Here is a 26,055-nt window from a genome sequence, read left to right on the forward strand (position 1 = left end):
GTAGCATCTTCCTTCATAGGTTCTTTGTAGTTGATTTGAATATTCGTATAACTCAGAATGGCTTAGTCATTCCCAGTTACTCTTCAAACAATATTACTGTTAGTGTATACAATGCTGTCTTGGTTCTTATACTGTAATTTCCTGAGGGCATGGACTGTATTTTCATCTGTGTATTCTTCACAGCTCCTAGGGACTTGCATGTAGTAGCCCTTAAAAATGTTAATCGAATTGAATGAAACTATGAAATCTTGGAAAATAGACTATGATATACATTAGTGTATTACAATTTTTGAGCTCTGGGGGATCTCAATATATAAATTGATAGAATATATCTGTAGTAGAATGTCCCATCTGGAAAGAACCATAAAATATAGAATGAGAGAAAAAAAGACACAGGATTAGAGCTGGCAAGGATCTTAGAATAGAGATTATTGGAACCTTGTTTATAAAGTACTACATCTGGAAGTAAGGGACATTCTGATCTAGAATTTTGGAATGTTAAAACCAATAACCTTCTCACCCTGAGTATCACTCTTCCCCTGAGGCCCCCTTCTTTCATTGATCAGTTGCTCCTAGAAGCTCCATCTTAAGGAAGTGTCCAGGCTGGCAATGTTCTCTCCTTCATTCTTCTCTGGGCCCCACCCATGATTGAAAGAAGTCTTCTTTCTCCACCATGAGCCCTGATGGTTATTGCTAACCCCAAACAGTATCACATGTCCATGAGACACTGGATTGTAACTATGCTTATTACAGAAGAAATGAACATGCATAAGGAACCCTAAGGAAGTGTAGAGTTCACAATCCAAATGGAAGCTTTTTTATTTATGAGATTACAATAAAGAAAGGAGAAAGAAACAGAAATCTCCTTCTAAATGGGAGTGGAAGAGGAAGAAAAATCATGAATAATTAAGATGGCAAAAGCAGCATTCTTTTCCCTTGGAAACTGCTAGACTATGAAGATAGGATGGTCTGCTTATCTACAAGGGTCCCAGCTGCACAAGCAGTTTCTCAGTCTAATGCAGACTGACTGTCACCTGTCTTGACTCTCAATGACACACAGAGAGTCTAGCTTGGGGTGCAAACAATCAATTATGTCAGGTTGGGGTGGGGTGGGGCCTTCTTTTTTTGGGGGGGGAGCCTTAATTCTTAACGTGTTCAGGGCTTCTTGTATACTCTGGCTTCAGTGTTTCTAGAAAATATGACAACTCAAAGGGACAAGTTCAGAAGACCCCTTAACAGTACCTTCTTTTCTTTCCTTACCCCTCCCTTTGCAACTACCTTTTATGTGTTTTCTTCCTCAGTCGAATATAAGTTCCTGAAGGGAAGACTCTCTCTTTCTGCTTATATTTATGCAGTAAGCGCTTAACAAATATTGTTGACATGAATGGTAGAAGTTAGATGAGCCTTAGAAGATAACATGTCAAATATCAATCAAGAATATATATATATATGTATATATATATATATATACACATACATACTACGTTCTTGCTATGTGTCAGGGATTGTGTCAATCATTGGGATGCAAAGACAAAAATGAAATACTACTTGCCTTCAAGGAGCTCACATTCTATATCAAGAGTGGTAGGTACATATATAAGTAGATACAAAAGATACACATAAATACAAGATAATTTGGTGGGAGGATGTCACTAGCACATGGATTATCAGGAAAGATCTCATTTAGAAGTGGGTGCTTTATTTGCATTTGGAAGGAAACCAGGGATTCTGAGAGGCAGAGATGAGGAAGAAATACAATTCCAGGCATAAGGGACAGAAATAAAAGTGATCAAATGTAGAATGTTAGCTTTCAGAGGTTCTTAACCTGGAATTGTTGAATTTGATTTAAATATATATTTTGAATAACTGTATTAATATGATGGGTTTCCCTTATAACCCCACTTTTTATGTTTTTTAAAACATACCTCTGGGGGCAGCTAGGTGGCGCAGTGGATAAAGCACCAGGCCTGAATTCAGGAGGACCTGACTTCAAATCTGGCATCTGACACCTGACACTTACTAGCTGTTTGACCTTGGGCAAGTCACTTAACCCTCATTGCCCCACCCAAAAAAAACCAAACATGCTTCTGAGAGGGGGTCCATCATGTATGTTTTCATGACACACAAAAATATAAGAACTTTTGTTTTAGAAGCAAAGAATGGAAAGGTGTAATAGATTATCATAGGTCTCATTGAAGGTCAGTGATGGAGTTGGGATTGCAAACCATGTGTTCTGAGGGTTCAGGACTCTTCCATTTTAGAACCATTATATTGCCTGGCCTCTGAAATACTTTTAATTTGTAATTCAAGTCTGTCTTATTTGTCAAAAATCATTTCTCTTCCAGCCACTGACTAAGTCATATTCAGGGCCCAGTTACCTGATATGGAGACCAGGTGGGCTTAGGGCAAACCTTATCCTTGATTGTCTCAGATGTAGCAAGCCAGGTAAATGACTGCTCACAGACAACTGTACCTGCCAAGCAGGCAAATCAGATCCTATCACAGGTAACATTTGGGAAGATGGGGATGATTTACTCATCGTCTGAGGAGACTACATCATTCATTACATAAATACTCAATAAATGCATACTAAGACCACATCCTGGGTGTAGAGGTATAACCTAATGCCGCTGGAAGGAAGTCAAGACCACAGACACTGACCTCTGCAAAATATTAATAACTGGCATTTAATAAGAGATTGGCCTGGTTATTCTGTAGCAATAGCAAAATTGCTGAGTAGCATTTTAATCTCCTCCCATCTTCTGCCAACAGCCCTTCCAATGTCCGTTTCTTACCCAGCCCAGTGCTACTATTGCCTTAGCCGAGTTGATTTTTTAAAAATTTATTTCGTATATATCTTATTTTTACATAGGTATCAGCATGTTGTCTCTTCTTTACAACTGTCAACAGCCTGAAGGCAGGCACTGGGCTTTTTTGTTTTGGTATTTGGTTTTTTTTTTTTTGCCTTTCTTTGTATTCTCAGCACTAATCCATGCTTGTTGACTATTGATGAATTTCCTGGCTTCTCTCATCTCCATCATCACTAGGGTCTGTTTCCTTTTCTCCAATGGAGCTGGGACATAATCAAGAAATCTCCGAATTGGAAGCAGAATTGGTCCAACCCCTAACTCAGTCAGAATCTCCTTTGCAGCATGATCAACAAGTCATTCAGCCTTTATTCAAGGACTCCCAATGAAGGCTAATCCACTGCCTCTCATGGCAGACCCTTCTACTTTTGGATGACTCTGATTGTTAGGAAATGTTTACTTGCATCAAGTCGAAATCTTCTATAAAATTTTTACCCATCGATCCCTATTTTGCCCCTTGGAGGCCAAACAGAACAAGATTAATCCCTCTTCTCTATAACAGCTCTTGAAAATACTGATCCTGTTTTGCTTCAGGCTTCTCTGGTCTGGAGTAAATGATCATAATATTGGAAGTCCAGCCTCTTCAACACCCTGGTTTCAGTCCTGTGGAGGTTTTCCATTTCAATTCAGTTTAGTTCAATAAATGTTTAAGGTACTCTGCTTAGCAATGAAGAAAGATGCAAAGATAGGCACAATACTGGTCCTGCTCTCAAGGCACATTCTATCTAATGAGGTGAAGGACAAATGATTGAATAATTCTGATATATGGGAGAATTCCATAAGTGCAAAGAGAAATCCAGGAACACTACTATGGGAAATTTGAGGAGGGACAAACTCATTTCACCCTTTGCTTAGTAATGCTAATAGAATATAAACTTAGGTTCTTTACCTTTGTATCGCCAGTTGTTGTTCATTTGTTTTCAGTTATGTCTGATTCTTCATGACTCCGTTTGGGATTTTCTTGGTAAAGATACTGGAGTTATTTGTCATTTCCTTTTCTAGATCATTTTACAAATGAGGAAACTAAGGCAAATGGGGTTAAGTGACTTGCCCAGGGTCACATAGCCAGTAAGTGTCTGAGGCCAGATTTGAACTCAGGAAGTTGAAATTTTTTGACTCCAGACCTGACACTCTATCCATTGTGCCACTTATGGTGCCCATATCACCAGTACCTTTTTTTTTTTTTTTTAGTGAGGCAATTGGGGTTAAGTGACTTGCCTAGGGTCACACAGCTAGTAAGTGTTAAGTGTCTGAGGCCGGATTTGAACTCAGGTACTCCTGACTCCAGGGCCGGTGCTCTATCCACTGTGCCATCTAGCTGCCCCACCAGTACCTTTTTAATAATAGCTTGCATTTATATAGCACTTGAAGATCTGTAAAGTGCTTTAAAATATTATCTTGTTGTATCCTCACAATAAACCTGGGAAGCAGTGCTATTGTTATCCATTTTACAGATTGAAAAACTGAAGCAGGCAGAGGTTAAGTGATTTGTGGAGGGTTACACAGTGCAGAAGTGGAAAGTGTCAGATTGACAATCGAGAGTAGTCCATTTTTGCTATAATAGTGTTGGGAGATTGTGGGGTCAGACAGATAAATCTGACCGTTACTGAGAAGTCCTTGGAAAGCTAGAACCTTGAAATTTGTAGTTTAAATTTTTGTTTAATAGATAATGGGGAATAATAAAATGTTTCTGAGTAAAAGTTCATCCTGCAGGTTTATGTTCACATCATATTGAAATTTGGATTGCCCTCTCGTGATACACCTCCTCCCCTCTACCATGGGTCTGCCCCATGGGGAAAAAATGTCCTAGCCATACGCTTATTAGATGTCTTCCCTTCATTCAAAGTAGAACTCAGGTGACAGCCCCTCCTAGAAGCCTTTCTTCATCAACCCATCCATTCCTTAAGACTCTCATCACACACCCTGTTCAGATCCCTTCTATTCCTTTATCATATTCTAATTTGCATTCTACCTCTCTGTCTATTTGTCTCATCCTTCTACTAGACTCTAAGTCTCTTAAAGAAAGGCTTTTTTTCATTTTTGTCTTAGCATCTCTCCTCTTAAAGTTCTTGATGGCTTCAATTCATTTATCATTTCAAGATGGTGGTTGCACATAGTAAGCTTTAAGAAAAATTCATGGAGGGGGCAGCTAGGTGGCATGGTGGATAAAGCACCGACCCTGGAATCAGGAGGACCTGAGTTCAGATCCAGCCTCAGACACTTGAAAGTTACTAGCTGTGTGACCTTGTACAATTCACTTAACCCCAATTACCTCACAAAAACAAAAGAAAGAAAAAATAAAAGCTTATGGAATTGAATTGAATTTAGTAGTGGTTTTTAAACTCTAAGCCTTTTCTTTCCATCAGAAATCAACTTGGTCCAAACATGAAGTGTTTCCCTTTCTAGTCTTAACTGAATTCAATTTAATTCAATAAACCAGAATTTGGATCTATAACTGCTAGAGTCCCTCATAGTTCTGCCCTGGACCCTCTTTTCTTCTCTCTTTATACTACTGTACATTGACCTTCTGGATCTTCCATGAATAAAACATTCCATCCCTCAGCTGCAGATATTTTCTCTGGGTATTTCCCATCCCTAGATTCCTCTCCCTCCTCTACTCTGCTTACTGTCCTCCCTGATTTCCTTTAAGTCTCAATTAAAATCTCATCTTCTACAGAAAGTCTTCTTCTTTAGCCCTACTTAATTCTAATTCTAACATTGCTCTACTATTAATTGTTTCTCATTTATCTTATATAGCTTGCTTTATATATATTTTGATGTCTCCCTTACTAAATTGCATCAAGTTTCTCTGATAAAAGTCACATTTCTAAGATATATAAGAAACTGATTCAAATTTATAAGAACACAAGCCATTTCCCAATTGATATATGGTCTAAGGATATGAACAGATATTTCTAAAGGGGAGAAACCCTGGGTATCTGTATCCATATGATAAAACATCCCAAAATCATTCCTAATTAAAGAAATGCAAAATAAAGAATTCTGAGATTCCACCTAAAATGTAGTATAGAGAATGAAATGCCACACTCTAGATGTGGTCCAACTAGAGTGGAATACAGGGGAACTATAACTTTCTTTCTTCTCTACATTATTGCCTAATGTAAGATCTAAAACAATAATACATTTTTAGAAGCCATATCATGTTATTGCTTTACTTTGAATGTATAGTGAACTAATAAGTCTAGCATCCTTTTATGTTTATCCTCTTTTTTTCCCTCTAGGGATGTATTTCCCCAAGGTCTACCTGATGAGTATGCCTTTGTCACTACCTTCCGGTTCAGGAAAACTTCACGAAGAGAAGACTGGTATATTTGGCAAGTCATTGACAAATATGGAATTCCACAGGTATTACATCATTCCTTGGTTGGCTGACTGGTCTTCCCATGCTTATAGAATCACTTGTTTCCTTATTTCTTTACATAAATAACCACTCTAATTCCCAGAGTCTCAGTCATTCAGATATAGGACTGAATCAGACTATTTGATATTAGTTTTGCTTGGATTCAATTGCAATAACTTTGTGGTCAGTTTCTTGGCTTGAAGCAGGGGAAGGCCAATGCAGAAAAAGAGGATTTTGGATAATTAGATGGCTAGATGCTAGAATATGGTATCTGTGGCCTACTGCCCTCCCTGGCTATCTTTAAGTACCAACCAAAATCACATCTTTTAAAGGAAGACTTTCTCAACCCTTCTTAATTTTATTTCCTGTTTGTTCTTTTTGTATATCTTTGTTTGTTTATCATCTACTCCCATTAGATGTTGAGCTCCTTGAGGGCAGGGACTATCTTTTACTTATTTTTGTATCCCCAGGACTTGAGCAGCTGGGTGGTGCAGTGGATAGAGCACTGGCCCTGGAGTTAAGTGTACCTGAATTCAAATCCTGTCTCAGACACTTGACACTTACTAGCTGTGTGACCCTGGGCAAGTGACTTAACCCCAATTGCCTCAAACATCCAGGACCATCTACAGTCATCCTGATATATATCTTACCACTGAACCCAGATGGCTCTGGAGGAGAGAGTGATGCTGATGACATTGCACTGCCTTCCCTCACTTAAACCAAATTCATTGCAAGTCATGATATCACTTCCAGATATCATGGTCCTCTTTGGGAATGAAGGACAAACAACAACAACAACAACCCCCAGGGTTTAGAACAGTACCTGACACATAGTAGGTACTTAAATGTTGACTGATTGACTGTGGGTTCAGTGCTTTTATCTGTTTATACAGAACCTTCTCAGTGTGATAAAGGAGAAGGTCCCTAATGACCATATTTCTTGATGAGTGTTTAAGCAACCTGATGAGGAGAATAAAAATATTGCAAAATCAAGTAAAATATATGATATTTATACCCTAGGAGAGAGCTGCACTGATTGACAGACAGTATCATAAGAACCTTATGTAGGTAGCAGGAATGAGCATTGGCATTTAGATATAGGGCATATGAGTCTATGGCTTTGCAGATTGAACTTTAAGAGAAAGGCACATGGCTAACATTTTTAAACCAAACCAATGAGGCCATTAATGTAGGGAGCTTACAAAGAGGGACTTTCTCTACCAATGCAGATTAGTGCCTTCTCTTCAACTTAGAGTTTTAGTGAGTTGCCTGAAACCCTGGGAGATTAAGTGACATGCTATGGGTCACCCAGCTGGTATCTGTTAGAGGAAAACTTGAATCAAGTCTTTGTATATCCAAGACCAGCTCTCTATCCATTACACAATACTACCTCTTGAGTATCATTCTGCTTCCCTAAAAAAGGATGCTTTCTCAAATGGAGACTTTGTATGGGATAAGCTGACATTTATTAACATTTTGTGCTTCTTCCAAGGCACTGTTTATTTTTCAGATCTAATCTGTTTTGACTTCCCCTTCCCTCTATTTAATGCTTCTTCCTAGCCCTTTTGGATTTTTTGCCCTCATGAATTCTTTGACTTAACCCTGGAAAAGCACCCTGAGATTTATCTGAGCTTGGGCCAGTCTTTATTCCCTAGTGTTCCCTTTTCATCTGGTTCTGTTAATTGCCTCTAATCATTCCATGGGTCACTCTTTAGGACTGGAATGAAACTTAGGCAAGTAAGTTCCTCTGTGATGCTTAGTTTAATGCAATAAGAAGATGGAACTCAATGATCATTAATGTCCCTCTAGCTCAAAATTCCACATTCCTTTGATACTGAGCTCATTATTCTGGAGTCAAGAGCTTAGGAGCAAGGGGAAGCCAGATAGTGTTGAAGTTTCAGTCAGTTGGCCTGACTGAGATGAGGAATTTAAAGGATACCAAGACTCGTGAATACCTATCCTGACAATAAAGTATCCGGAAATTACAAGACCTCATCCCAGCCTTGATGACTATGACCAAGTCCTACTTTGATGAGTGAAGGGTAGGGGACTAAGGAAACTTGAAGGTTAAAGGTATGGGGGAGATTGGATTCATGAAGAGAAGGTAGATGGGCAGATAGAGTTGTAGGGTACTCTCCTTGTATTCTCCAGCCATCCCTATGTGATTACAGTTTAAATTTATGGATTGCTGCCACTTTACTTCCCCTGATATTCTCCATTCCCACCAAACTCCCCTTTTTGCTGTGCCTTATGTATGGCATTCCATTATCTACCTCCATGTCTTTGCTTTAGGTTATCCCTCTCCCTGACATATTTTTCATTATTTTTAATGTCACCTTTCAGCACTTTTAGATTTTTTTAAAGTGTCATCCTAAGACCTTTCCTGATTTCCCCAGTTAATGAAGTACCTTGCATTTTTTTGGAATTACTTATCTGTACACATGTTGTTTTCCCCTCCTAGAATGTAAGCTCCCTGAGGGAAGGGACTGTTTCCTTTTTATGTTTACATTCCCAGTCCTCTGCACATAGTATATGCTTAATAACTGTTTCATGGTTTATTGATCCTTCCATATTCCTGGGGGGTTGCTCTCAGGTTTATGTCTCCAGTAACTGAAAGTTCACTTTGTCTTGAGTCGCTGGTCCTTGAGTATTGATAGACTTTCCTGATAGTCTGTGGTGGTGATGATGATGTTCAAAGTTAAATAATGGCCTTAGAGATGGGAAACTTGGGCTCAAGCTCTGAATATGGTCTTTTTGGGAGGGGGAAGGGAAATGAGGGCTAAGTGACTTGCCCAGGGTAACACAGCTAGCAAGTGTTAAGTATGTGAGGCGAGATTTGAACTCAGGTACTCCTGAATCCAGGGCCAGTGCTTTCTCCACGGCTATACCTAGCTGCCCCTGAATATGGTCTTTACTGTGTGTGCTTAGCTCAGAGCATGACACAAAGAAGGTGCTTAATAAATATTTGTTTACTTGACTTGGTTTTATGATGCTGAGTAAGCCATTTTATGTCATTAGATCTCATTTTCTATTTAGGTATATAATGGAAAAAACTGATGTGTGTATGTATGTGTGAAAGAGAGACAATCAGAAACAAAAGAGAAGTTAAAGACATAGAGATAGAAACACGGATAAAAAAACTACTTCTACTATCTTATAAGGTTGCTCTTAGAGAAAAGAACTTTTTTGCTGCAAATAAAACCAACATAGCCAAGATTAGAAGGAAAGCAGAAAATTGGGGGAACTTTTTATAGATTGTTTCTTGAATAAAGGTCTCATATCTCAAATATATAGAGAACTTTGTCATACTTACAAAAATATAAGTCATTCCCCAATTAATAAATGGTGAAAGGAGATGAATGGGCAGTTTTTGAAGGAAGAAATCAAAGATAGATCTATGTATCTATCTATCATCTATCTACTTGTATGTATATATGTATATATAGTCATATTAAAAACATTCTAAATCATTATTGATTAGAGAAATGCTAATTAAAACAACTTGGACATATCACATACCTATCAGAGGTAGGTTTGGGGCAGCTGGGTGGTACAGTGGATAGAGCACTGACCCTGGAGTTAGGAGGACCTGAATTAAAATCCTGCTTCAGACACTTGACATTTACTAACTGTGTGACCTTGGGCAAGTCACTTAACCCCAGTTACTTCAAATATCCAGGCAATGATAAATATTGGAGAGGATATAGAAAAAATGTGACAGTAATACACTGTTGGTGGAGCTGTAAACTGATTCAGCCATTTTGGAAAGCAGCCTGAAGTTATGCCTAAAGAGTTATAAAACTGTGTTTACCCTTTGACTCAGCAATACCACTATTAGGTCTGTTTCCCAAGGTGATCAGGGAAAGAGAAAAAGAACCTATATGTTCTTTTTTTTTTTTTTTTGTGAGGCAATTGGGGTCAAGTGACTTGCCCAGGGTCACACAGCTAGTAAGTGTTAAGTGTCTGAGGCCGGATTTGAACTCAGGTACTCCTGACTCCAGGGCCGGTGCTCTATCCACTGCGCCACCTAGCTGCCCCAAGAACCTATATGTTCTAAAAATATTTATAGCAGCTCTCTTGATGGTGGCAAAGAACTGGAAATTGAGGGGATATCCATCAATAGGGGAATAACTGAACAAGAACAAGTTGTAGTATATTATTGTGATGGAATACTACTGTACTATTAAGAAATCATGGGGGCAGCTAGGTGATACAGTAGATAAAGCACTTGCCTTGGATTCAGGAGGACCTGAGTTCAAATCCAGCCTCAGACATTTGACACAACTAGCTGTGTGACCCTGGGCAAGTCACTTAACCCCAACTACCTCACCAAAAAAAAAAATTAAAAATAAAATAACATCAGAAATCATGAACTGGTTCATTTTAGAAAAACATGGAAAGACTTGCATGAAATAATGAAGAGTGGAACTAGTAGAATCAAGAGAATGTTTAAACCCTAATGGCAATATAGTTAGAAGAGTTAGACTGGTCATTAGAGAAAGCCAAAACAAAAAGCATATGTACATGGCTATCATAAGGACTATCACTGACCCCTAAGAATAGGATTATAATTGTTAATACTTGTGCATTTAGGGCATCTTATATATAGGTCACTTGTGTATGTAGTCAAGGGGTAGTTATATCAATGTCCCTCTCCCCACTATCATCTTGCCTACATTTTTCCATATTTTCTACAAGAATAACTTGTTTCCTGACTCGCCTTCCAGACTTATTCTTTTCCATTCATTTTTCCTGTCCCCCTTTCCTTTTTCTCTCTATCCTTCCTTCCCTTTTGCTTCTTTTTTTCCTTTTCCTTTCCCAGTTTCTATCTCTCTACATGGTTGGAATTGCAACTTGGACTAATAATGAACTAATCATGGACTAATAATGATAATAGTAACTCCTGCTTATATACACGTTAAGGTTTACATGGTGCTTTATGAATATTATCTTCTTAGATTCTCACAATGATTCTAACTGTAAATGCTACAATAATCCCTATTTTACTGGTGAGGAAACTGAGGCAGGCAGAGGTGAAGTGAACTTTCCTATGTTCACATAGCTAGTTAGTGTCTGAGGTCAAATCTGAATTTGAGTCTTCCTGACTCCAACTTCAGCCTTTTTTACAATGTGCTATCAATTCTGATAGGTATGAAAGCTTTCATCAGCTCTATTTTTCCCCTGGACAGGTTCACGCCTCTTTAGGCAGCCTGGTGGGCCTTACAACTTCCTGTATTAGTACCACACTTGGTACAGATGGGCTCTGCAACTCATAATTCCCAAGCTTAAGATATCTACCAGCCAAAGCTGGTAGAAGCAATTATAGGCATGCAACACTATATCTGACTCCAGAATTATTTCCGTACTAGATCATGAAATACAGTAACTTTGGCCCAGAATATTTTAAATTAAATATTTCTCCCTCTCTCAAATATCATTCTATCTTTATTTTGACCACTTCTTCACTCTGGCTTTTACTTTTTAACTGCTGTTTTCTCCTTACCTTCCAAAATACTTTTGGCCTTCCACATTGATAGATTGGCGAGAGTGATTTTCAGCTCCCATCTAAGTGGGGAATGTGAAACTTGGTAATCACAGTCATCCCAGAAGCCAAATGGTATGTGATCAAAGATCTCATTCTCTGGCAAATTGTTATCCCTTTGCTCACAGAGTTAATGAGCCAACCATATGTCAGTCAGTCATCTGCCTTTGTCTTCACCTGGAAAATGAGCTTTTGGAAGGTAGATGCCAAATTCTTCTATGAGATACTCTGTTTCCCTTTGGGAAGTATAACAAAAAGGATATGGCTAAGGCTTTTTTCCAATTTTATCCTCTTCATTGGCCATCTGGAAGAAAGAGCATTCAGGACAACCTGGGTTCTCTTCTTAGTTCATAGAATTTCCCTGCTTAAGAAAGGATGCTAAATTTTAAGGCAGAAGTTCCAGATACAAGTTTTAGTGTTAACACTTGCTTGCTGATTGACATTGGGCAAATCACTTGACCTCTCAGAACTTCTGCTGCCTTATCTATAAGAATGAGAATAATAATGTCTGTATTTGCACACAATATATCACACACATTTAGTGTGCAGTGTTATTGTAAGGAAAATACTTGGGAAACACTAAAGTATCAAATACAGGTGAGGGACCTCGAAATACCTGGAAGATAGTCATATCCCCATTTTGCATACCTAGATAGATGACACTTGGAAAACGTACTTAAATTACCCAAGGCCATATGGTGGTTGCGGATTCTGGTTTCTTGTATTGCTCTTTTCATTACACACTCTGGTTTGCCCTCTCTGATACTAATTCTAAAACTCTGAGTCAAGTTATTTTCTCTCTTTATGTCTCGGTTTTCTCATTAGTAACATTCAGGGGTTCAAATAAATTATCTCTAATGTCCGTTCCACTGCTAATCATCTCTGTGTCAATTTTCTTTTTTCCAGTTGTAACATTTTATAGTTCTGTGATTCTATAGACCAAGGAGGTGGTGGAACCTTAATTGTTCAGTCATTTTCAGTCATGTGAGACTGACCCCACTTGGGATTTTCTTGGCAAAGATACTGGAGTGCTTTTGCCATTTCCTTCTTCAGTTCCTCTTACTTGAGGAAATTGAAGTAAATAGGGTTAAGTGACTTTTCCAGGGTCACACAGTTCTTAAATGTCTGAAGCCACATTTAAACTCAAGATGATGAGTCAGTCTTCCTGACTCCAGGACCAGCACTCTATTCACTGAGCCACTTAGCTGCCCAGGTGACTTAATGCTCAACATTTAAATAAGATGGAAGTTGGTGAACATATAGTTGTCTCATCGGATATAATTCTTTCTTATCTTGCCCTGCTTCTAATTCAGAGGAGGGTCAACAACTAGACCTCACTTCTCAAGGCATAGCATAAATGAAATAATTTGAACTTGAATTTGAGCATTTGTCATGTATAGTATGGAGGGATGCCTTTTTTACATAAAAGTATTTTATTATTTTCCAGTTACATGTAGATATAGTTTTCAACATTTGGTTTTTATAAGATTTCTAGTCTCAAATTTTTCTCCCCCTTTCCCCCTAAGACAGCAAGCAATCTGATATAGTCTATATATGTTCAATCACATTAAACATATTTCTGCACTATTAGTCATTCTGTGAAGGAAGAATCAGAGCAAAAAGGAAAAACCTAAAAAAGAAAAAAAAAAGAAATAGTATGATTCAATCTGTATCTAGATTCCATAGTTCTTTTTTTCTGGATTTTGAGAGCATTTTCCATCATGAGTACTTTGGAACTATCTTGGACCATTGCACTGCTGAGAAAAGTCAAGTCTATCACAGTTGATCAACACTATGTTGTTGATACTGTGTACAATGTTCTCCTGGTTCTGTTCATCTTACTCAGCATCAGTTCATGTAAGTCCTTCCAGGCTTCTCTGAAATCTACCTGTTTATCGTTTCTTACAGCACAAGGGTTTAGAAAATTCTCCAGTAAATAAACTTCTTCTACAAATATAGGTTGGCACCTTCTCTGAAACTTATAATCTTAGAGTTTCCTAGAATACTAATGACTGAAATGGGTACCTCAGGTTCCCACCATCTTATAAAGGAATTGAACCCAGGTCTTGGGTATCACAGTGGATAGAGGCCTAGAGTCAGGAAAACTCATTTTCCTGATTTCAAATCCAGCCTCAGACATTTGCTAGCTGTATGACTCTGGGGAGGTTATTTATTTGTCTCAGGTCCTCATTTGTAAAATGAGCTAGAGAAGAAAATGGCAGTAACATAGGTGTAGACTTTACTGGTGTCACCTTGGACAAATCATTTTTGCCGATGGATGCTCAGCTTTCTCATCTATGAAATGGGAATAATAATCCCTCCTTACCAACTGTAAGGTTGTTAGGAGGAAGAAATTTTATGACAGCTGTGAAAGTGCTTTGTCCATATAAATAGTTAAAGAAATATATGCTACTTTTAAGGTTTTTATAGTATTTCAGAGTCACTTGAGTATCTTTCTCAGTGGGAAAATTTTTGGAATTTCTGAAAAGCAAATGAGTGGGGCAGGCTTTTGATCTTTGGGGTGGTAATTGCAGGTAATCTAAGCTGTCTGCCATCTGTGACTATTCTTTTAATTTGTAATACTCCTCACCTCCTCTTCATGAAACTCAATAATGCTACTTAGTTGGTGCCCTCTTTTTCCCACGGCTTGAATGAGCAACTGACCATTGGAGAGAATTTGTAGTGTTCTTTTAGATGGAATTGATTTTGTCTCTTTGCTGAAAACCGATACTGGTTCTTGGATCAGAAGTTTTAGTCACCCTGAAGTTCACACAAAATGCCCCATCATATTGGATATTAATCAATTGAATGAGAAAATGATCATGACATGGAAAGAGTCATGAACTTGGAGTAGAAAACATAGGTTCCAATCCTAGCACATCATATAATAGTTTTATTGCTATGAGCAAGTTAACTGATCTCCCTGAGCCTTAGCACATGCATATATGTAAGATGGAGGTGCCTACTGCTAGGGAGATGGTAGAGGGAGGGGTCATAAAAGAGCCTGACTTTCTATTGTGCCTATCAAAAACTATAATAGAAATATTTTTAAAAGAAAATTGAAATGAGAATGGTAGTACCTACAGTGTCTTTTTCATTATGCATAATAAGGTAAATACAGAATAATACAAAATGATATTTTAAAAGGATGCTAAAAATGCAGGATCAGGAAAGGCTTTTTGTTGTTATAAAGGAAGATAGATGTTTTCTCAAGTGTTGAATTAAAAAGCCATGTTATCTTTCTCTAAAGATGATACTCTTTTCCATCACATCATACTTCTACAGTTTTTAAAATGAAAATGATCATAGGTATTCTGGAGCCTGGGAGTACAGCAGCCTAATAGAAGTGGAGGATGTATACTGAGGGAGGAAAAGAGATTATGGTGGCATTTGAACCCTAGTTTGAAGACTCTGTATATCTGTCCAGTAGGAAACTGGACTATTTGAACAGGAGTGTGGCATGAAGAAATTGGTGATTTAGATAATATATCTTTTTACTGTCAGGGAAGAGACCGGAGGCAGAGAGATGAAGTAGTGGTCTGGGCCTGAGGCGATAGGGTCTAGCCTAGGATTTCTGATACAAGAGTAGGACTAGGTAGGGAAACATTCGAGGGGAATTTCAAAGGAAAACCCCAACAATACTTGGTGACTGATTGGCTACAGGAAATCGAGCAAAAGGAAAATTCAATGGTGATACCAAGGTTTTGAGCTGAAGGGAGTAGAGAGGATGACAAGTGTATTGACAGGGAAGTTGGAAAGAGCAGCCAGTTTGGAAAGGAAGATAGTGAGTTCTATTTCAGAGGAAATGAATTCAAAGTGACCTTAAGACTTTAGGCAAGAATTCAGGAGTAGAGGAGGAAAAAAGAGCATCATCAGTCTTGAGGTGATAATTGAGGCCATGAAACAGTAAAGACTGGGATTATATTATGGGAGATAGCCAATATAGGAATTTGTATTGCTTGACTATGCATATTTGTTACAAGGATTTTGCTTTTGTCCCCTGCCCCACCTTTATTGTAGCACCTTCCTTCTTTTCATGATCTCCAATTTATCCTATATTTATGTTTTTGAATGTACTTGTTGCATGTTGTCTCCTTATTAGACTATGGCATCTTTCCTTGTATTACCAGTAATTAACAGTACCTGACACATAGTAAGCAGTTAATAAAAGTTTGTTGACCATTGACTGACTGACTTTCAAGGAGGTGGTAGAGATGGGAGGGAGGGAAAATAAATGCATGCTAAGTGGAAAAGCCAAATTTAATTAAAAATCTTACCTATATTGCTTATCTCACCAAGTTATTCAGTTTCCAATGACATAGCATTATTGTAAAGCACTTCACAAACTTCAAGACTATATGGTTGTCAGTTATTATAATTATTCCAAAAATGGTATTGTCATTCATATTTAAAGATCTTTGATGTATAGCACTATATAAAATGCATACAATTAGGTGAAGGAATTAGAACAGCTTCCTCATAGAACCAATAGGATAGATATCTATAATGTCTCCACTGTGACCATAGTATTAAGGTTGTTTAAAATGAGGAGTTGACCTTTTCAGTCTGATCTCAGTGACCTGGTTCTCCAAATTGTTCTCAGGAGCAATAGAAATTGGCTGCTGCTCACTCCAAAGACAGATTGTTTAGCCAACTCATATCATCAAGGTGAATGGCTGCACAGAGAAGTCATGGCTTTTGTCAAGAGCTGGTTTAGCTATTTCTCCTCCCTGATAATTTCTGCTTCCTGGCTCTCTCCCCTGGTCTGAACTCTCCCTCTTCAGGAAACCTGGTGGGATATGCTTGGCCTCTTGCCACTCCCTTTCTTGCCATCTGGAATAGCTTTTGAATCCCTCACCACCTCATTATTCTGTGATCTCCTTTTATATCTCATTTGCAGACTCTTCTGTCCTCCTCCTGTCTGGCTCTTCATTCTTTTCTCCTGGTGCCAAAATGAACTCAGTGCTGAAACCCTACAGGGCTGCTTGGTGATGGAGTCTATGTTAAAGACACAGGTCTAACTCCCACGGCCTATCTTGGTAACAGCTGATAGCTCCTTAGGGAAGGATTGGCTAGACACAAGCTGAGTAGAAAATAATCAGGAAGTCTAGTGATGGTTGAGCATAAGATAAATATAAGCCAGCAATATAAGGTTTTTATTTTGTTTTGTTTTATAAAGGTATTATTCTCGCCTGGAAAGAGACAGTGTGCAAGAAAAAGAGCACTGGAATAGGTTCTAATCCTATTTCTGCCTCTGGTTTACTGAGCCTAGTTTTTCAAAGGGAGAGAGAGAGAGACAGAGACAGAGAGAGATACAGAGAGACAGAGACAGAGAGACAGAGAGAGAGACAGAGACAGAGACAGAGAGAGAGACAGAAAGAGGAGCTATAATTTCATTGAAATAGGAAACTCAGGATGACAAAACTCTAAAATTGCATTTATATTTTTTTAGATTGGCAACTTCTCTATAAATTAGTTTTAGCTAGTCTACTGGGACATTGAGAGATTAAGTGACTTGATTGATTACTCAGACTATATGTATCTGAAACAGCCTTTGAACCTAGCTTTGCTTCACTCCAAGGTTAACTCTTTATCTTCTATATCACATTGACTTTCAATTATCACAGTGCTACATGATTGTTCCATTATGATAGCTATTAGTAATTATAATTATTATATTAATGAGAGTTTTTTATAACATGTGTCAAACATTATTATCTCTTTTATAGATGAGAAAAGTGCTGAAGTGGCATGCCTGGGGTCATACAGCTTAGAATAATTAAAAAAGAGAATAACAGTAATTTCTGTATCATTTAACACAATTAACCACCCTTCTGGATACTCTCTCCTCCCTGATCTTTTGTGACAGTGATCCCTTTTAGTTCTTCTCCTACTTGTATGATTACTCATTGTTAATTTCCCTTGCTGGATGACCATCAGTCTGATTCCCCCTCACCATACAGGGTTCCTGAAGCTGTGTCCCTTCTTTTCTCTCTCTACTCCATGTCTTTCCTAATCTAATTATCATGTATTCTATTCTCATCCATATATAGATGGTTCAGAGGTATCTCTAGCTACCCTGAGTTTCTTTCCTAAATTTCATTCCTTTATAACCATTTACCAGAAATATCCCAGAGGCATCTTATATTCAGCATATCTAAAACAGAATTCATCTCTCCCTAGACCCTTCACATTCCACACCTTTTCCTAACTTCTCTCATTTTGTTATGGGTACTGTGATCCTTCTGGATACCAAGGTTCACAGGCTTGGAGTTACCTCTGACTCTTTCCTGTCCCTGACACCTCCATATCTAATTAGGTGCCAAGTCTTCTCAGTTATAACTCTGCAACATCTCTCACACATGTCCCCTCCATTCTATACATGTGACCACCCCCACACTCCCACCTCCACCATACTTCAGTTCCCACTTATCTGGACTATTGCAATAGCCTGCTAATTGGGCTGTTTACCTTGCAGATGCCCCCTCTCCAATCCATATTTCACATAGATGTGAAAATGATTCTCTTAGAACAAGATCTGACCATGTCTTTCATTGGCGTAAGAAGCTTTTAGTGGTTCCCTCTTGCTGGCAGAACAAAATACAGCTTCCTGTGTCTGGCATTTCAATCCTTTCACTGTCTAGCTTCAGATTATCTTTCCAGTGTTAATGAATATTAATCCCTGCCATATACTCTGTATTCCTGCCCCACTGGCCTGTAGTTTCCAATATATTGTATCCCATCTCCACTCTCCATGCCTGGAATGCCCTTATTGACTCTGCTTCTCAGAATCCCTAGATTCCTTCAATACTTGGCTTGTGTCTCCTTTTGCATAAGGTCTTTCCCAATTCTCCAATACTACTTCATATTTACTTTGTATATATTTGTGTTTAGGTATGCATTTACCCTTTACTTAGTAGAATGTGGAACAGGAACTTATTTTTTGTTTCTGCATCCCAACCTTCTAGTATAGTACCTAGCATGTAGTGTGGGGCTTAATACATCTGAAATGAATGTAAATATTGTCTTTAGAAGTTCCTTTTCATTTAAAAATTTTCTGATTTTTTTTCAGGTCTCTATCCGGCTAGATGGGGAGAACAAAGCTGTGGAGTATAACGCTGTGGGTGTGATGAAGGATGCCGTCCGGGTGGTCTTCCGGGGTGTGCCAGTCAGTGATTTGTTTGACCGAAACTGGCACAAGATAGCTCTCAGCATTCAGGCCAAGAATGTGTCTCTCTACATTGACTGCAAGCTGGTACAGACTTTGCCCATTGAGGAGAGAGAAAACATCGACATCCAGGGAAAGACGGTGATTGGCAAACGTCTCTATGACAGCGTGCCCATTGACGTGAGTTCCTTTCTGCCTAATAAAATTTCAATGAAGCCATCTCTCATGGCCTTGGGCCTCCAGAACAGCCTATGCTAGGTTCATTAGGCTCATGAAATATTCTCTGAATTCGTAAATACTGTCACACAACTAGTAAATGAAAATGAATGTGAATGACACCCTGCTTTTCAAAGCAGTATAACATATGGAGGCAAAAACCAGACAAACAAAAAACCTACATGTGGAGTCGGGATCTGAATTCAAATTCTGACACTTTAATTGCTTCTTAACTTCTGTTATTTAATATTTTTATCAATAATTTAGAAAAAGGCATATATAACAGTATCAAAATTGTAGATGACACAACACTCAGAGAGATAGAATACTGGATTATAAGATACAAAAAAATATAAACAGACCACAGTTATAAGGATATATATGTATTTGTATATATATATATATAATTTAATAAGTCAAAAAAATTCTTATATTTGTGTTCAAAAACCAACTTCATGGCTATAAGATAAGGAAGACCGGTTGAACATCAGTTTATCTGAGGGGAAAAAATCTATGGGTTTATTAGATTGCAAGCTCCATATGAGTCTAGAGAATGATACAGTAGCCAAATGATTTAGTGCAATCTTGTGCTACCCTGAGGGCCGTAGCTTCCAGTAATAAGGAGGTAGTCATGTTGTCCAATACCATGGACAGATCAATCTGGAATATTGTATTTAGTTCTGGGTATCACAATTTAAGCAGGACATTGATACATGCCCAAAGGAAGGCAGCCAAGAGAGCAGAGTTCCTCTCCTTCATATCATATGAACATTATGTGAAGGAACCAGGTTAACTTGAGAGGAGATGACTAAGGGAGGCCATCGTTCCTCTGGTCAAGTAATTGAACAGCTTCAATAGGCATCCTAGAAGACAGAATTAGGAACGGTGCGTGGAAATTGCAAAGTAAATCCAGGGATCATACAAAGAAGTATTGCCTGATGATTAGAAAGATTTTCAAATGGATTAGACTGTCTTGATCCATAATAGATTTGCCCCTGGTTAGAAGTTTTCATTTAAAGGCTGGGGGATGATTTGCCCAGGATTTTGTAATGATTTCCTTTTTAGGTATAGGCTGAGTTAGATGGCTTCTGAGGATGCTTACTACTCTGGAATTCTATAGATAGCCCATGGATACACATAGGCTCCTCATGCTTCTTAGGGCCTCCTGAAAAATGAAGATAATAACAATTAAACACCCTACCTTACAAGATGACCATGATAAAAGTACCATGTCAGCTTTGAAGTACTATAGAAATATAAATTAGTCCTATTATTATTATTATTATTATTGATAGTAGTAGTGGTGGTGGTGGTGGTGGTGATACCTATATGAAGTTCTCACCATTCACTGTTCTCTAAGGTAGATCACACTTTGAGAAAATTTGTTATGCTCAAATTCAAACTTGCAATAAGGCAATTTGAGGAGACCAAGGGCAGGATCATTTACATTAAAAAAATGTCTTAACTTTAAAAAAAAACAACTTTTTGGGGCAGCTAGGTGGTACAGTGGGTAAAGTACTAGCCCTGGAGTCAGGAGGACCCGAGTTCAAATCCAGCCTCAGACACTTGACACTTACTAGCTATATGACCCTGGCCAAGTAACTTAACCCTAATTGCCTCACCAAAAAACAAAAAGAAACAAAAATTAAAAAAAATCCTTTTGCTAATGACTTCTTTATGAAAAGCATTATCTAAATAGAGAGGCAGAGAGGTAGAGTCTAAGGACACAAACTGAGATTAGGAGTAAGGATAATTAGGAATGTGGGATGAAGTAGTTGGAGATAGTTTTATGGACCAGATGGAAACTCAACTAAACTTTGCTGGACATGGAGGAGTCCAAGAAGCAAAAGGAAAAATAAAGGAAAGAAGGAAGAAAAAAAGGGATTCAGAGGAATGATTAGAAAAGATGTACAGACAACATTACATAAGATATGAATGGCTATGCTAAAGTCTGGTGATCATTTCATGTCTCAATTTCCTCACCATCCCTCTATCTCTTGTTTTCATTCTCCTCTTCCCACAAGAAGAACAACATTGCAAACTGCTGTTCCCCTTGCCAGAAGATAAAGCATTAAGAAAGAGGAGAAGAGAAGGGTGTAGAAGATAGGACAGGAGAGGACAGAAAGAGGACAGGAGAGAAGAGGAGAAGGGGAAGAGGAAAAGAAAAGAGGAAGAGTATCAGAGAGAAGAGAAGGGAAGAGCAGAGAGGAGGGGAAGAGGACAGAAGAGAAGAGGAGATGGGGAGAAGAGAGGAAGAGAGGGAAAAGTTGGGAGAGAAGAGGAGAAGAAAGGAAAGGACAGGAGAGGAAGAGGAGAGGGAAAGAGAAGGGAGAGGAAGGTACCTCAAAAGACTTTTGTGTTGTCAAACCTCATCTATCGCTTCCACACTAGTCATATTATATGCCATGTTCTAAATCATATTTCTTCTTTAATCTATGCATAAATCTATTTATGCTTTTTGGATCCTGATAATTAGAATCAATGTAATGCTTTCCTCCAATTTTTCATTTAGAATAGATCTGAGGGCCTTTGGAAGTGTACCTTTTTTTAAAGGGATAATCAGTTCTGAATCAAAGAGGGGTTACCCTATTAACAAATAGAAAGCTACCTTTTCAGTCCACACTTAGGAATTTGCCATATGGTGGCATAGTATAATGGAAAAAATACTATATTTAGTATCTGTGCACCCGGGTTCAAATCCTATTTCTGAGACTGTCTGGGTGATCTTGGGAAAGTAATAATCACTCTGCACCTCAGTTTCCTCATCCATAAAAATGAAAGGTTAGACTAGATGGCCTCTGGGGTCCTAGCTCTAACTCTATGAGTCTAACATCTAAGATCTTATAATTCAATAATTCTGTGATTTCTAATGTCCCCTCCAGCACTAAATCCTTCAGTCTTGTGAACAATGCAGATCATCTCCATGATGTCAATCAAATTACTTCTCACTGAGTGTCAGTTTCTTCATCTGTAAAGTAAGGAAATTGGATTAGGCAATCTCTGAGTTCCCTTCCTGCACTAATGTTTTTTGACCCTGTAACTTTAAATTGTTATGTAAAGGGAACATATTAGAGTAAGACATAACCCTAGTCCTGAGGAAGCTGAAAGTAGAGTAGGAGAGATTGGATATGCACATCAATGACAAGACTTTATTTCTTCTGAAGCACCGAGTTGTCCTTCCCGAAGGAATAATGTGCCATTTCTGCTTTGCCAACTCTCCCTCACTCTGTAGGCAGTACCATGACATTAGCAAGAGGTGACCATCACTTAATCTGTCTACTGCTCACCCTTTCTTTTATTTTTTTTTATTTTTATTTTTTTTTATTTTTTTTTTTATTTTTATTTTTTTTTAGTGAGGCAATTGGGGTTAAGTGACTTGCCCAGGGTCACACAGCTAGTAAGTGTTAAGTTTCTGAGGCCGGATTTGAACTCAGGTACTCCTGAATCCAGGGCCGGTGCTTTATCCATTGCGCCACCTAGCTGCCCCTCACCCTTCCTTTTAAACAAATATCTGACCACTCCCAAGCTTCCTTCTTCATTCAGCAAACAGGGAGCAGATCATGCTAATGAACCTTCATTATTCTCTTAGCTTACTTAGCTGCCTATGAAGTGAACAAAGGGCATTCCTAGGCCTTTGGAGTTTTAAGTAAGTTTCTCTGCCTGTCTTATCAAGGAAGACATCTTGACCTTACTGCAAGTAGCAAAACTCCAGTATGAAGGGATCTAGGATTTGGTCTTTGCAACTCCCTGGATTATAGCTCATGCATTATGCAGGATGACAAATGAGTTGCATTTTTTTGTTTGTTTTCTCGGGGAGCAAAGAAAAAGCACCAGGGAACATTGTAAACACTCTATTTGAACTCAAACCTAAGCTTACTTTTCACAAATGAAATGTGTTCATGATATCACATGGATTAGGTATTTGTAAACAACATGAATTTTTACATATGAAACTGAATCATGAAAATTTATAGCCAGGATGGTCCTTACCAGCAAAGGACATTGGATTTGGAATCAGATACCTGGGTGTATATCCTCCCTCTGCTCCTACCAATGTGACCTCAGTCAATTCACATATTATCTGAACTCTGTTTTCCTCATCTGCAAAATAAAATGTTTTGATGAAATAACCTGTACTATCCTTTTTGTAGGCTCTAAAACTCCCATGGTACTAAGATCAGCAAGGTAGAGTCACATGCATTTAAACCTGAAACTGTCCATAAAGCACACCTTAATCCCCTCATTTTACTGATAAGGAAACTGAGACCCCCAGATGGTCTATAAAATGAAAGAAAGTGGATTATTAAATGATCTCTAAGGCTCTCTCTACCACCAGCGATATAATAATTCTATGAACAGAGGCTAAGTGACATCAGACTTGTCAATGATGCAAAGCTAACACTCTGGGTGACTCAGTAGGGATGCAAAATGATTTTGACAGAATTAAATACCAGGCTAAATCTAATAAGCTGAAATGTAAGGATAAGAATAGGGACTAGACCTGCGATTTCATTAGTGTGAGGAACTAACTCTGTACCAAGGCAGGCTGGTGCCTTTTCTGCAAGTTACAGTTTTAGAGAATTGCCTATATTACTGAGGGCTTTAGTGAGTTGCCACACAGTTAATATGTGAAAGAAACTTACTAGCTATGGCTTAAAGGCTGGCTCTCTGTCCACTACACTAACTTATCTCTCACTCTGAAATTTAAGAAGGATAAGATTAATAAAAGAAAGAAAAGAAAGAAAGAAAAAAACACTTCACAATTCAAGATGTGAAGCACATGGATAGAGCTCTGGGCTTGGAGTCTGGAAGACCTTAGTTCAAATCTAGCCTCAGATATTTCCTAGCTATGTGACTCCATGCAAGTCACTTATGCTTTGTTTGCCTCAGTTTTCTCATCTGTAAAATGGTGATGGTAAAAACACCTACCTCCCAGGATTGTTGTGAGGATCAAATGAAATAATATTTATAAAGCACTTAGCATAGTACCAGTCCTATAATAAATGGTATATAAGTGTTAGCTATCTTTATCATTATTATTATTATTTTTCTTTTTGGTGAGGCGATGAGGGTTAAGTGACTTGCCTGGGGTCACACAGCTAGTAAGTGTCAAGTGGCCGAGGCTGGATTTGAACTCAGGTCCTCCTGAATCCAGGGCTGGTGCTTTATCCACTGCACCACCTAGCTGCCCCCAATCAAGCTTCTTTTTAATTGTACTTTCACCTAGTTGCACTGTATATTATTATTATTATTATTATTATTATTATTATTATTTACTACTGTGGGGACCAATTTTTAATTGGGGAGTGTTAGCTAAGTGGCTTGCCATAATATTGGGGCAAGGAAGGAGACCAGAAGCCTCTCTCAAAACAGAGTAGGATTTATTTAACAAGAATGAACTTAAACACACACACACACACACACACACACACACACACACACACACACACACACAGAATCAGTAGGATCAAGGGAAAGGAAATAGAATGGGGAAAAGGAAAAGGGAAATTATACAACCCAAATAACCCCACCACCCAGAAATCAGCTGAGAACACACAGCAGCATCCTGTTGTCTTCCAGTTTCAAGCTAGAATGGCAAATCTCCTCCCTTCATCCCAGCAGACCCCAGACAGCCCCCAGCCAATTGGCTAGCCGCTCTGACAGTCACATGACTGCCCTCACTAGGCTTCCAATCACTATAATTTTGCCAGGCCCATGTAGGCATTGGCGAGTGGTGATGATGTGAGTTGCCAGAGCCCTGGTGACGGCTACAACCAGTGGGTGGAGCACTGTGCTGTTTGCGGAGCCCCAGAGGCCAGTGCCTACGGGGAAGTTGAGGATTTTTTTTTTTTTAATTCTAGCCAAAAGATGGGGGTCATAAAAACCTCAAATAACAATTAATTCTTTACACTACTACAATATAACTGGGGTTGCTATGTGTACTCCAAGCTCAGTATGAATCAACAAGGAGATATGAAAGGTATGGAAGCTAAAACAAAGACAACTAATTGAACCCATTTTCATCTTGGACTCCATTAAGTGAAATATAGTGTCTTCCCATGTATTTTGGCTATACCAAATATCCCAAAAGTCTTAGTGTGGTTTTAGCTGTTAAAGTAAATAGAACAAGTCTAATCTCTCTTCTCTGTCACAACCTTTCAAAAACCTGAAGAATGCTAACATACTTGAAGCTATTCAAGTGGAAAATTACAGTAAGACTTAGGGGACAGCCTAAGTAGAATGTGATGTTGTCTTCTGGGCACTGCATTTAGGTAAGATAGTTATAAGGAAGAGGGTGTCTAGAGGAAGGCAACCAAGACAGTTAAATAGTGAAGACCCTTAAGATCTTCTGGGAGTCTGTTGAAGGAGATGTGGAAGCTAAGACTAATGAGAAGATTTGGGGGGATGTGAAGAGGAAGGCAGTGCACAAGAAGCACATTTGCTACTGTTCTCAGGTTCTCACATAGAAGGAGTAGATTTGTTCCACTTAGCCCCCAAACAGAATAGCAACAGATAGATGTTCCAGAGAGGCAGTTTTAGTTTGTATTTAAGGAAAACACTTACTGATAATTATAGTTATATTTTAAAATATGAAACGAGTTGCCTTGGGAGCCTGTGGGATATCTCCCTTATTTGATGTCTTTACAAATGGAGACTGAATAACCACTAGCTGGAGATAGTAAGAGTCAGCCTCGAGCAGCTAAGTGACACAGTGGATAAAGCATCAGGCCTGGATTCAGGAAGACCTGAGTTCAAATCTAGTGTCGGACACTTACTAGCTATGTGACACTAGGCAAGCCACTTAACCCTGTTTGCCTCAATTCTTCATCTGGAAAATGACCTGGAGAAGGAAATGGCAAACCACTCCAGTATCTTTGCTAAGAAAACCCCAAATGGAGTC

At 38.6% G+C, this 26,055-nt stretch overlaps 1 protein-coding gene across 1 annotated transcript in view; it reads left to right on the top strand.

Annotated features, from left to right (window-relative positions):
- The window catches only part of COL22A1 (collagen type XXII alpha 1 chain), a 567,886-nt gene that overhangs the window by 160,581 nt on the left and 381,250 nt on the right, over window positions 1–26,055 (top strand). Inside the window, 2 exon segments of the mRNA XM_043991519.1 lie at window positions 6,110–6,233; window positions 18,843–19,118. Coding sequence (XP_043847454.1) covers window positions 6,110–6,233; window positions 18,843–19,118 — 400 coding nt within the window.

Source organism: Dromiciops gliroides, chromosome 1, assembly GCF_019393635.1.
Source record: "Dromiciops gliroides isolate mDroGli1 chromosome 1, mDroGli1.pri, whole genome shotgun sequence".
NCBI classification, from domain to species: Eukaryota; Metazoa; Chordata; class Mammalia; order Microbiotheria; family Microbiotheriidae; genus Dromiciops; species Dromiciops gliroides.